Source organism: Nestor notabilis, unplaced genomic scaffold, assembly GCF_000696875.1.
Source record: "Nestor notabilis isolate BGI_N333 unplaced genomic scaffold, ASM69687v1 scaffold4226, whole genome shotgun sequence".
NCBI lineage: Eukaryota > Metazoa > Chordata > Aves > Psittaciformes > Psittacidae > Nestor > Nestor notabilis.
Window position 1 is genome coordinate 3205 of NW_009934244.1, and position 14296 is coordinate 17500.

Consider the following 14296-nt stretch of genomic DNA (forward strand, 5'->3'; position numbering starts at 1 on the left):
GTTTAATAATTTTTTAAGTTTTTTTTCTACTGGAGGATTTTGGTAGCTTTTTCTGGTAGTTGTTTTGTGCCTCTATTTTTGGGGACTCCCCTTTGATTAAATATTTCCAAAGTAAAAATAAGTATAGCCACATCAGGGCTGATCAGCTGACTTACAGGATGGCCTGTGAAACAGAAGACTGGATTTTTAAATAATGTGTGGGTAGATAACTAGGCAATGGCTTTGAGATATTTTGATTCCTTTATATATTGGAATAAATATAAGAATCTTGGACTATGCTGTTAGATTACTCCTAAGTGCTTAATGCTTCACTTCTAGCTGTGAATTCTTGTAGAAGATTGATAGCTCTGCCAACATTTGTCAACAGTAGAAGATGGGTGGATTAATTTCAAGATGGAGGGTAAGTAAAACTGTGTAGCAATATAATACTCTTTAATCTAGAAGATGGGAATATGCAGGATATGTTTCTTCATGTCTGTTGGTTGACTGTTAATGCTGGTTGACTGTTAGTGCTAGACTTTTCCCTTTAATATCTCGTTTAAAAGTCCAGTAGTGAGACATAATGGTCAAAAATATTCTCTGGCAGATCCCCAAACTGTGAAACTGTGTGGCTCTCCTTTATTTCCTTTGTGCCAGACCTGGCACTAGTTTGGTTAACTTACAAAAATACAGTTTTAACTCTTCCTGTATATCTGAATAGCTTTGTGGTGCTTCACTGGGATAGATATACAGCAGCATGTGTGACTTGAAAGATTGGTGGCTATTTTAGGTCAAAATGTGTTCTGACAAATATTTTGGTGGCTATTTATGCAAGTTTTTCTTCCTTACTGCTTTTATTAGCTTGTATATGAGGAAGAAGCATGAGGTGTTTTACTATTCTCTTTGCAGGTGTGAGTTGAGTCTAGGTTTCCCTTTACGTGTTAGCAATTGATTTCAGAGCTTCCCATACAAAACTCCTTTACAGGCAGAAGTTTAGATGAAATGTCGGTTCTGTGTAATAGAAAGAAGCTCACTTTCATCGTGGTACAGTATGGGCTATGGTTTCTGAATTTGTGGTTTGAAGGGTGGGGGAAAGATAGTGGATTTATCTTAGAAATGAGGAAAGGATGCTACAAGGTAGATTTCAAGTTGTTTCTAAGGGGAATTTTAGTGGAGATAATAACACTTGTTTGCATTTGCTTATAATTTATTTGAAGCATGTAGCTGTGTGTGGAATGAACAGTAATAAAAAGCCTAAGTTCTCAAGTTAAGGCTTCATGTATACACTCTCTTTGTTTTGCCTATTCCCTCCACTCATCAGTTCTGTACTTGTTTTACTTCCCACACACATCCATTATTGTTGTACATGCATTACAGGTTTTCATCTCTTTGTGGTGTAGGAGCAGAGCCTTCAGTTAATAGTAATACCAGCTGTAAAATAGTGATTCATTACGGTCCCTTCTATTTGTCATTATAAAAATAGGAAAACTTACCTTTATGTAAATTAGGTAATATTATTAATCTATTATGACTATGTCTTTTTGTTAGGAAACTGTCAATATATGGTAATCCTCAAAATACTGACCTTTTAAAATGTGAGATCAACATCTTTCTTCTTTCCCTTGTAAGCAGGCAAAGCCTTCCACTGTAGAAGTATTAGAAAAAATTGATAAGGTATGTATTTGTGTTTGATTTTTGTTTAGAAATATGCATCTTTTTGCTGGCCATGTATTTCGTTCACATTAGGTGAAATACTGTAGTGGATTTTTAAATTACTTTGCTAATTATTCCAGTTGGATGTACTAGAGATTGAGTTTCAGACGGACTATTAGCTTTTTTCCCCCCACTAGTCATTAACACCTTCTCCCCCTGCCAAAAAAAACCCTCCCAACCAACTGAATAAAACCAACCAAAAGAAATGCTGTATAATGGATAGTGAGACACTACAGTTTAAAAATTTATTTAGAGAGCCTGAAATGGGAATGGATGTGAAGTTGACTGGATTACACAATATAATTATAACTAATGGTTAAAATCCCATGTAATGGAAAATGTCACTAACACAAAGTTCCATTCATCAAACTCATTAAAAAAGCTTCAGTGTATGTTTTAAGAGTTGTAACTATAGTGGTAGTAAGGTCAGGGGCAGAATAACTGAATAGATGGTTCAGTAATCAATTGTGATTTTTAGCCAGCATTTGACAGATGTCTGTATTCTGTGGGGAAATTAACAGTTTTGAAATATGCTTTTCATATTTTTTGTTTTCCTTTACTTGAAAACACTTTCCTTTTTATTGTGAGTACTCCTGTTGTCACTTGAAATGCGGTTGAAATGATAACATAGCAGAGCATATCTTATCACTTACTAATATGCCAAAAGCATCATATGTCAGGATTTCACTCTTCATGTGAGGAAAATAATGAAATTAAAATACGTGAAATGATGGAGGGATTTCAGCCATTTCCCATGTTAGTAGAAAAGTATTAGAAGCATTTGAAATTCCACAGGTGCCTGATGAAAGTTTTAGGATGTGAATTATGATTGGTAGTGATCTAGTGATTGTAAAGACTGCCATTCATAACATATGAGTATTTTCCATTTGTCCTAAATATACTAAAGCATTATAAATAGGAAAAAGTGCTGATTTGCAACATTTCTTTCCAATAGTGATATGTTACTGCTAATACAGTGCAAGTGGCCCATATTATAACGTTAATAGTGTGATGTATTTATGTTGTGAAAGTTATCTTTGGGCAAATATTGTATCAAAAAATTTGACTTTTCTAATAAAGTATCAAACTGATATGGCTAATTTTAGCAAACACTTAAAGGCAGCTTAGTAAAACCACCTACTGATTTCACTGATAAGGTTGAACCCTGTTTGTTTACAGGAAATACAGACATTAGAAGAATTTAGAGAAAAAAATCAGAGGCTACAGAAACTATGGGTTGGAAGGCTGCTTCTCTACTCTTCACTTCTTTACCTTATTACCTGCTTAATTGTATATTTGTGGTGTCTTCCTGATGAATGGACAGCAAGGTTGATTATGACACTTCCATTTTTTGCATTTCCATTGATGTAAGTAAATACGCCTCTTATGCTTCTTCCCCCTCCCCCCGCCCCCCGTGCTGTATCTGGTAAAAGGAGATGGAAAATGCATCTCAGCAGGGGTTTGGGTTTCCTTTTGACAATCCTTGAGTTGTAATAACTTGCTGAATTTTTTTCTTTAAAAATAAATCCAGATAGTTAGGCAGATACTTTCTTTGAGGGAAATCTCTCTCATGGGTCTGGGTTTCATGTAGAACTAAGTCTTACCATTAAAAGATGTTAGCATCCAAAGTTACTTGCCTTATCAAAATTATATTAGGGCTAGAGGCCGACCTGTATTTGAACATGTGCAAGGTAATGTAATGTAAGCAGAAAAGCATTATTTTGGGGTTTATTTGTACTGCTATTTGGAGAAGTAAGGCTGCTGTATGAAAGTGACTGAAGGTATGTCACCTGTATGTAAAATGTGCTGTATAAAATGGGGAAAAAAGCCTCCCAACTAATAATGAATGGAAGAACTTCCTTTTACACATTAGGTGACTGTTAGCACAGAAGTGACCTGAAAGGTCATTTGCCTAAGTATGTTGAGGACTACTTTTACATAATTAGCTATTTTCCTGGAGAATAATTTTTTATTCAAGTGGAAAATATCCTAACATCATCTGATGCAAACAGGAGAAAGTATTGTCTATTTTCTTGTTCCACTGAGCTGATTGGCTTCTCGTCCTCATGAGTGGCTTTTGTTTTCTAAGAAAACTGCTTTTCTAAAAATGGGCTCCCACCTCACTAAACAGCTGCTTCCCTGCCTCCCCTTCCCCACGACCATTAAGAAGGAGAAGCAGCAACCTACCTAGCAGCTTTCATGCCAATAGGAAGCACAGCGCATTTACTGATTTGCTGAAATGAGCATCATAAATACTGTCCGCATTTGTACAGCATCAGTGTATGAAGACATGACTTGTCAGTGCCTTAGCTTTAGATTTGAAAAGCAAAGTCGAATCTAAGTATTTAAGGCTTTGCAAATTTGATTAGTGTGGGTCAGCATAACAGAACATGCAGAAAACCACCTTGAAGATGTTTTTTGTACATCGTATTGTATGCCGCCTAATGTATGCTGCTGTTATGGAATCCTGTGGAAAAGATACATGGGCAGCAGTATCTTGACTAGAAAGGATTGATATAGAAATTAACACTCAAATTAATCTTTGGCAGCAATATGAAATGACTTCGTACTTAAGGACAAGGATTTGGAGCTCTTTGTTGTTAGCATGCAATGCTTGCTTGTGCTAACAGGGAGGGCTTGTAGAAGAGGGAGTATTACCAGCCTCCTTTTGCTTAGGTATGTTATGATTTGTGTAGAAGTTAAAACTTCTGTTGCTGCAGGTGATGGCTTTTAGTGCTGTGAAGTGAATTTTCACAATGGACTTTTATTCTCTAGTTTGTCCTCCAATTCTTGTTTCTTCTTTTTTTTTTTTTTTTTTCTTTTTTTTTTTAGGGTGGGTTTCTGTAAAACTCTGAATTGGATATCATCTTACTAACATTTAGAATTAAACTGTTGTTCTCTTATGACTTGCAGCTGTTTATCAGGTTTTTCCCTTAAGCTATTCTCCTTTAGCTTTTTTTGGCAGATATGAATGGCAAGCAACTGCCAGCTTGTCTTTGTTCTCGGTCAAGAGGTGACTCCATGCTGAATGCCTGGTGCCACCCAGTAATAGCTCTAGAGATTTTTCAGCCCTAATCAAGCTGGAATATGTCTGCCTTTTCCAGCTTGCAGTCAGTCACCAACTTATTTCTGCCTTAGGTCATTCCCTCAGGGTCTCAGCAAGTTACTGATGCTAGTAGAGTGAGTTAAGTTCTAGGAATATATAACATTATTACTTCTAAATGTGTATTGAAATATCTGAAAAGTTGAAGAAATGTGTTAGCATGTTAGAAGGATGCTTTTACTTTCATTTGAATTCGTTTGTTTCATCTTGCATGTCTGATTTTCAGAAAAATACGTTTTTATGTTGTAAAATTGATCTGAAATATTGAACTTTACCTCTTTAAGAACTTTGAGGTGAATGTTTTTTAATTTCATGAAGTCCTAACATGTATCTGTTAGCTCAGAATACACCTTTAAGTAGAAGAGTCTTTATTAAGCGTACAGTAAAAAAGAAATAATGCTTTTGTCTGTGAAACATAGTCTTTAAGACAACTAAAATCCTGATACATTACGGAGAGACACATATTACATTGTATAAGTGGGCAGAGCCATCCACAGCACACCTTTAAACATGGAATAGTTAAACTTTCCTATGTTTCTCTTATGTTTGGTAGGTTACTCTTGCATTCCAGATGTCTTGTCTAGCTTCCCTAACTCAGGTTGTGTTGTTAATACTTGAAAATATTTTAAACTGGGCAGTCATTATATAAATACAAAAGATGTTCCTATAAATTAAGTAGAAATTATTTGAAATCTTATAGTTCTAGCATTTTGTTTTCTTACAGTTGCTGTTATTCAGAAAACCTTTTCAGCCTTTGAGATTTTTCTTTTTTTTTTTTTTTTTTTTTCCTCCCCTGAATGAATCATTGCTAGTTTAAGCTTTATTGTATAGTGCTTGCCACTAGGAGGGTTTTGATTGAGATGCTTGGAGGGGCTTGAAGTATGAGATTTGCCACTTGGCTTAGGCTGAATAACTTGCCACAGAAAGTGTCAACTTAATAATTATAAGCAATTCTAAGCTTTAAAACAAATGAAGTCCAGATGATTGCACAGAGACCTTTCAAATGTAAAATGGTCATAGATCAGTTTAACTTTATCTTGGGCATAGATAAACTGCTCCATTGTTTGAGCTAAGTCAGCTGAAACCCTGCAGAAACTGAGTGGATTCAGAGCTCTCTAAAATCGCCAGGAGTCAGGTCAGTTAACTCTGGGAGACCATTTGTACAATAGCTGTATCTCATGGTTTTCATTGGTATTAAATTCTTCCTGCAAATCTCCTGGGTCTTAATTTTGGGCCTTAGCTGATAAGCTTGGCTTTCTGGATAACATGCATCATAAATCTACCAAGAAGTGATGACTAAGTAATTTTCAACTAGCTGCACACACCTTGATTTTTAAAAGTTCCCACTGAACGTCTGAGCAAGTGATGATGTTACTTGCTGCTCCTGCTACCTTAGTATTTCTGCCTATAGTAATACTTGGTTAAACTTTAATAGACAGGATGATTTTGTTTAAATCAACATTGATGTCCTGTTAACAAGATACTAATTGAATTCTTAGCTTTCTGTATAAATATTGTTCAAAGATTTCTGTTCTTTGTATTTGCAAAATCACATCTCATCTGGTAAGTATTCTCTTTGCTAAATGACTTCAGAAATGGTTACTGTAATAAATTTTAATTAATATAATTCTCCTTTCTGTTTTAAAGAATCTGGTTTATAAGAACACTGCTCATTTTTTTCTTTTCCAAAAGGACAGAAAGGAATAGTAAGTATTTTTCTGTCTTTTTTTAGAATACGAACTAGTTTGGAATGATGCTTGCTATGAAAATGTAAATATTTTGGATACCTTGGCTTCCAGGAAAAGAGTAGCAACCTTTTTGTTGATGCTGGAATGGGTAGCATTAGCTAAACTGTTGTTTCTGCCATATGGTTCTTGAAAGAACAGGAAGGAAAGTGCTTAATTTTTCACTTACAAAATTGTGGTGTATCTTTCTCCTGTCTTTGCATGTTTGAGAGTATAACGAAATCAAATGTGGTGTAGAAGTAGGAATGAGGGAAAGGAAGTATAAGCAACAGTAGCAGTTCCCTTAACACTTGCATCTTGCAATTATTTCCAGTAGTCTTTGTTATCTTTATATATAAGAGGAAAGGTTTATAGCAGATCTGTTTCTGTTTGTTTGTCAATAGAGCTTTTCTCTCCCAAGTTCTCCAAAGCATGCTTATGTTTGCCTGAATGGAGAAGGGATAAGCAGGTGTTTTTGTGCTGTTTTGAGAGCAAAGGAAAATTGAGAGTTATGTAACAAAGCCAAAAAGTAATCAGAACGGTTAGGATTGGAAGGGACCTTAAAGATTATCTAGTTCCAACCCCCCTGCATGGGCAGGGAGATGTTCGAATATGTATAAAAAGTTAAAGGACATGCAGATTCATGCTAATACAGAATTTGAAAACTGCATCTGTGGCACTTGTCTGCAGTAGTTAGAATTCATTTGAGACTTTCTTTGAAAGTAATCCAGCCTGTAACAGTATTTCATAGTGATGTGAGTAATAATACAGGAAAACCTCAATGTTGCACTATGTTTTATGACTTACAGAACAACATGATGTATTTAATTTGTGACAGCTTACGAGTTAAACATCACTTTTGGAATTTTTCTTAAACTTAATGTTTGCATTTGACATGCAAGCATAGGGCATATATTTTTATGCAGAAATAAAGTTGTCCATATCTTCTGTGGTGTTGTGTGATTCATTTCTAAGGCAAATGTATATTTGCATTTCATGACGGGATAAGAAAAAATGTTTTTTATTCTAGTTTGCTTAAATGCCTTTATTGTTGTTTTTAGCATACAAGCAAGTCTTATGCTTTTGTCGAACCAGTGTATAAAGAGTTTTAGTAGATGTTAGAACATGCCAGAACAATAATTTCTCCATTGTTCCAGAGATTAGGTAGAAGTGAAGTGTTTTACCTCAAAGACACAAGTCCTGTATTTGGAAAAGAGAAATCAAATGTGCAGTGCAAGAGTAACAGCAGTAAAGTGAGAGAAAGTGTAGCTCAGAGTGCAAACTGGCAACTGAGTGGCTCAAAGCTAGCCTTTTACTTTGTGATAAGTTAGCACAACACACTGATTCACTGGAGATGATTATTTAATACTCTAAAGCTCTATGCTGGATAACTAGTTTTGGGGGAACCATGCTCTGAATAAGGAAAATTCCGAGTGACACACTAGGAACGGTGATGTGGAGAGATTACAGAATTTCAGTTTTTAAGACTGGTCAGGCAAACAATTGTTGAGGAAGATTTAGGCTGATCTGTCCTGAAGTGTGAGAAAATAAATGAGGTATCTTGCAGGTATTGACTTCTTTAGTATGATTTTTTTTTTTTCTCTGTAGGTTTAATTAGAGATATATTGCTTTCTTGAGAGTACTTTGCAGTAATTACCGTTTGGCCATGTCTGAAGGGGCAGGTGTTCCATGAGGTTCTTTTTGAACACAGGATATAAAGTGATGAGAAACAAAAGCCCACACTTTAAACTGATTGCACTGCTATGTGAGAGGCTAGGCTTAAAGATGTTCTAGGCATTTCTGTATCAAAAGTGGCTTCTGTTTCTTAAGTAACTGGTAACATCTTGTGGTATTGTGCTCTTTGTTTGGCTACGTGGTACCATACTGCATTGCAGTGCATTTCTGGTGTAGGGCTACATTAGAGGCTGTGTTCTAATGTAAATGTAAAATTTGGTGGAGGGAAGATGCCTTATTAATTTCAAGATGCACAATTCCTGGAATTGTCTATTCTCTGTGGTCCAGCCTAGTGCTAAATATGGTCTTGTTCCATGTTCTGTTTATCATAACTAATACGGGATTGTTGTAGTTACCCTTTCATTGCATAAACTTTCAAATATGTATATGCCCAGTTTTAGTATTTTAGACATTTAATACAGTGGTTTAGTCTATCAAAATGAGTTTCTACATTCTGGAACAGTTCAAGTAATTATGTGTTTACTTGATTTCAAGTAACAGTAGTGTTCCTGAATTACCTTCAAAAAGTGTGCATAGCATACTTAAATACAAATAAAGATACAAAAAAGTGAATATTTAGTTTGCTGGCTTTTGTTTTTCTTTCTTGTAGTTCTATGAATATTTTTGTTTACTTTTTTTAAAAAAAAACTGAAAAATGGGTAAAAATAGGTATATCTGATAGGAAATGAACTGCTGATGTACAGCAGAGCTGGAAAGGAGAAGAAGTTGTAAAGTTTTTTGTTAAACTCTTTTTGCTGTGAAGGAGGTAGTAGAAAGCAGGTTTATCAAGAGGATACCTTCTGTATTAGGCAATGGTTTATTTACAGTGAGCTTTCCATGAGTGCCAGGCTGCAACATTGGCTTAAAGGAAAATCCCAAGTGTATCTGACCTTTCTTCTTTCCTGTCCTTTTAGAGAGATTAAGTGCTATGCTTTCTAGTTTTAACAGTCCATCTTAACATTTAGTAGTAAAATGACATTCTGGTAGCTTTTCTTACAAAACTAAGGGTTTTGCTGTAGTATTGAAAGGTGAAATAGATTGAGAGTTGAAGCTCAGAATTGACATGGCATTTGTAACTTGTGTGTGTTAAAAGGCTTACATGAAGTGCTGAAGCCAGTAAATCTGGTACTTGAATATATTAATAGTTAGACCTCAAGGCTTTTTTTTCTTTTTTCTTTTGTTTTCTTTTTTTTCTGTAGCTTGACTCATGAGATTAAGCATGTTTGGTCTGTTGTTGTACCAGATTTCATGTGTGTCCAGGCAGGGCACTGGCTACAATCGGTTTGCTTAATGAGGAAACAGTACATAAAACTGTTTTAAGTTGCAACTGTAAAGTGATGTGGGCTGTAATTTATAACTTTCAACGTTTAAAATTAATTATATTTTCTAATGTCATAAAAACTTCAGTTATTTTATGCAATGTTAACTAGTGTTGTAGAGTTGGTAGTGATCAGTGTGTAATTTTTCCTCATTGCTCAGGATGAAATGTTTAGAGTGTGCTGAAATTCTCTTATTTATATTTGAAAACTAATGTATGATGTCCTTCTTTTTAGATGATGCACTGGAAGATTTAAAATCTCAAAAGAAAAAAATAGTAAGTAAAACTTCAAGAAAAGCTAGTTGTTATGATCCACTAAAGTGGTTTTGCATCTTTGCAAATTGAGCTTGATTGAAATATATAGATGAAGAATGGAGGGACAGAGGTGAAACTATTACCACTCCTCTGTTTTCATACATATCTTAGTACCTCACAAGGTTTTCCTTACCCTTAAATTACAAAGGACTGCTTACATATGAGAATAAATTGTCTCCTTATAGTTTAACTTAAACCTATTGTTTTAATGTTACTAGATCTATGTAAAGTGATTCAGTTTTGTCAGAAAACAAAAGTGTATGCTTTAACCTACTCATTGCTGACCACTGCTTTTACTTTTGGTGCAACACTTAACACTTCTTATAATCCTATTCAAGAACATAGAGCGCAACTATATCTTTAATAGTTACTCTATCACTTAATGTCTTGTTCATAATTAGCAAAAAGGCCTTTCACCTTGTCTGGATTAACTTTTTTATCAAGTGACAGATTGTTTATATCTTAAATGCATCACCACTTAGTTCCCATCCTCCTTCATCTTATTTTTGTACTACATATTTCTTCCTTTCTTTCCTCTAAAAAATTATCTTGTCGTGTATCAATCCCATCAGTTGTCTTGAGGTCATCTATTTTGTGAGTTGTGTGGACGAGTTAACAGTATAAAACTGGTGTATGCTAGGTATTTGGTTTAACTGGATCAACAGTTAACCTCAGACGAATTTAGGATGGAAAAGATTCCAAGTCTTGGATAACTTGCACTCTTTGCAGATTTTTTTTTTTTTTTAAAGAAATTTCTTCTCCACTTAATCATTCCATAGGGAAGTTTTCTGTTTACTTATGTTGCTGGCTTCATCTCCAGCCTGACAAAGTTTTGCCTGCAAGGCAAAACTTAAAACCCACCACCACAAAAAAATCCCAACCAATCAAAACCCAAACCTCCTTCTCCAAACAGTCTTTCCTCCCCCCAGCAAACTCCAAAAGTTGTAGGATGAGGCTATATTGTTACTGAGTTTCCCAGAGTGTTCAGCTCATGCCTTCTGGATTTTGCCATGGTAGCTAAGTTAATCAAAAACCCACAACAAAGCTACCAAACAGGTGTCAGGTAAGAGTCTGATATTGTATGATCTTTACAGGGGAAACAGATTTCACTGATCTTCCACTGCTGCGCTTTTTTTTTTTTAAATGTACATGTAAAAATGATAACCTGTAACCTAATAATGTCATTGTTCTTTGGTAAAGAGGATTTGCTAACATTTACATATGTGATTCTTTAAGGAATCTATTATATGAAATTATTCTTTGGGTGGGGTGATAAAAAAGGTGTTGGAGAGGTTTACATTTTTTGAGAACAAAAAAAAATGAGTATGACAACTATGTTTTTAATTTAATTTTTTGAAAACTGCTTAATAAATTACTTAATCTCTCTAGTTTACGTAGTCATTAGATAGCTTTGGAGGGAACTTTCTTGAAACAGAAAAAGCACAGTGGAGAACAAAACAGCTTTTGGAATCTTAAATGTAAAGCCTTCATTTCAGTTTGGTTTTCTGTGATCATGAAAATCTTCATATTTATTCTAGAAGAACAAGCAGTGCTGAGCATTTCTTTATAGAAAAGGCATTTAATAAGAGGAAACCAGGAAAAAGCTGGTTTTTAAAGGGGAGGTTTTTTTGTTAGGGTTTTTTTTTTTTTTTTTTTTTCTTTTTTACATTGGGAATTGATGCTGTTGAAACAAGATGTAAATGTGTATTTTGCATATGCAAAAAACCTCAAACCAGCAGGCAGTAGTTTAAAGTTAAGCAACTGCATGAATACTTAGTGAACAATATAGAAATTACGGTGTAACTATGGAGAGTTTAAACCTGGGAATACAAATCACCATTAGTATATATGCATGTGAAGCTTTAAACATTAAAGAGAAACTTCTAAATAAGATCAGTAAAACAAAGTTCTGGGAAGTACAATAACCTGTAACTCAGCTGTTTTTCAATCTGAGGGGAATAAAAAGTCCATGGTTACTTCCTGATCTTGTGGGTGCCTGGTTCCTACAAAGAAACCAGAAACAGAAGAGTTATTGCAACCTCTTGAATCAGCACAGTGTTGGTATTTTTTACTCAGAAGATTGACTCGGGAGTTTCATCATAATTTAAAGGTATTCAGTTAAGCATTAAAATTAAATAAACATACATGAAACCTAGCATGTTGAAATGAGTGGAAAGTGGATGCAGGTAATAAGATAGAATATAGTTTGTCTTTTAGATAAAAACACTCATTACATTCTGTAGCAGTTTGGTTTTGATAATATTCGGATTTATTTTTATTTTGGATTAACTTTGTTAGGACTGTCTGTGTCTATGTATACCTGTAGCAACACCTGCTTTTTAGTAAAAAAGGAAAAATGTTCACCAGGTGAAATGATGGAAAGCAGGAAGGGAGGGGATTTTTTTTTCCCTGGGTTGGATTTGCTACTGAGTTTGCAAATAGGATTAGTTACTAAGATACTTAGTTGTGATCCTCAAAGTATCTGGGATAAGTAAATTATGTATTTCCTGTTCATTTGTAATGCAAATGTTTTCTAGGCACTGTCAAGCTGCCACAAGAGCTATGGTTTTTCACTTCATTGCAGCTCAGCTATCCGATTGCTATAGAAATCTTACATTGAAGACAATTGTCCCTTTGCAAAAATGTTACAGTACTTGTGTTTTACAGGCTTGTGGTCCACCTTTTCTCTAGTCACATTACTTATGTGCTGAAAAGTTCCTATAGTGGAGTAAGTTCCTTACCTACTAGATGAAATGCCCTGGCGGCTGTGCAGTGAGCTGCTCAATAGAACTTAAGTTCTGTTCAAAAGGCTTCAGTCTTTGGCAGCTTAATCATGTGAATATTCATGTGAGTAGAATACCTGACACATACAAATACAGATACTTCATCTGGAAATGCCCGTTGATATCGTCTATCCTGTACTTTGACACAAAGTTCGTGTAATACCTTATTTTTCACAGAACTGACTCTCTACACTAGTTTTTTCCTAGTGAAGGTTTTTTTTTTTCCTTTATGGATTGGGGCTAGGGATTAAGTTCGTTAGCTATAATTAAGGCACTAAAGATACAACTTTTTTCCCTTCTTGATCGTAAGACATGCTCTGGTTGTGTAGCTGTAACTTTGGCTTTGGAGTTCTTGGTTCATGAGGATGTCAGCCCTAAAGCCTGAATGTATAGATGAACAAGTTCAGAGGGTTAAGCGTATTAAAGCAAGGGCACAGGACATCTATTAAGCTGCTACAAGGGGGAATTAGTGGAAGACTTTACCTGGAGCAGCAGTCTAAAGATGGGATAATTACTAGCCTGAGGACAGAGTTGCAAAGATACTATGGTAATTACTTTGCTAATGTTAGAATTAAGCTTTACTGAAGTTTGCCCAGCTATTCTTATAGCAGGCTGAGTGTAATATTGGACTTGAACAGGCTTTCTAGCCATTTCAGGTAAGAATTTAAAGTTGCTTCTGTTAATTTTCCAATAAGTCTGATTTCAAGACTGCCTTGGAGTTAACTGTGTGTGGAAAATTCAGCACATGAATTTTGTTACTTAAAATAAGTAATGTTTCATGAACTTCAAATTTTCAGCCTTCTAGGTATATAAGACTAGATACTTTGATAACCTGCAGTATGTGACAAAAACTCTACTGGGAGTTGGTTGTTATGTAAGTCCAGTCTTGTCTACCCAATATATGCTAGAGTACTGCAAATGTGCAATTGGGAGCTCAAAATACAGTTGAAAATCATATTTACCGGTGAACGATCAAATTAGGTGTTTCTTTCATGCAGTGTTGTCACAGAACAGTTACTTTGGTGGTTTTACTGTTTGCATGGATATTGCAGAGTATACTTGATTATTGTGGCTTAAATGATTTATTTCCTATTTTAAGGAAGCTTTTGCTATGTGTACTGGTGTATCTTACATGGTAGACTGAAATGAGTCCTGCGGCTTTGTGTGAACATAAATAACTCTCCATAGTTGGGTTTGACATACCAAGTAATTTAATTTAAGAACTCACATGGTAGAATGGCAAATAAGTAGCTTGCACCGTGCCAGTACTTCAGACTTCCAGTGGCTAAATCACATTTACAAGAAGCTTAAGATACATTACTCATATTACTCTTGAGTATAGGCAACTGATGATGTTGCGGCAGGAATTCTGTTTGGTTGCCAGTTAGAAAGGAGGCCATCCATGCAGTTATTCATAGGAGAGAATGTGGTGCATGACCACGCTTCTTTATTAAGGTTAATTCCATGAAGTAAGTTTGACAAATCCCTTAGTGCACTGGTATTAACTTTCATAGACATTTCACTTGTGGTCTTGATTACTCAGCATTTAAGTTTGATAATAATAGACTATGAATTAGCCCTTGGAAGAAAGTAGAAAATGTTTTTGTGGGAAGAGCTTTGGATCTCA

At 35.2% G+C, this 14296-nt stretch overlaps 1 protein-coding gene across 1 annotated transcript in view; it reads left to right on the top strand.

The window, feature by feature from the left end:
* The first annotated feature begins 373 nt into the window (after positions 1 to 373).
* The window catches only part of KIAA1715 (KIAA1715 ortholog), a 38586-nt gene continuing 24663 nt past the window's right edge, over positions 374 to 14296 (top strand). Inside the window, exons 1-5 of the mRNA XM_010017230.1 lie at positions 374 to 400; positions 1612 to 1653; positions 2872 to 3059; positions 6443 to 6501; positions 9807 to 9847. Coding sequence (XP_010015532.1) covers positions 374 to 400; positions 1612 to 1653; positions 2872 to 3059; positions 6443 to 6501; positions 9807 to 9847 — 357 coding nt within the window. The remainder of the gene's footprint in view (positions 401 to 1611; positions 1654 to 2871; positions 3060 to 6442; positions 6502 to 9806; positions 9848 to 14296) is intronic.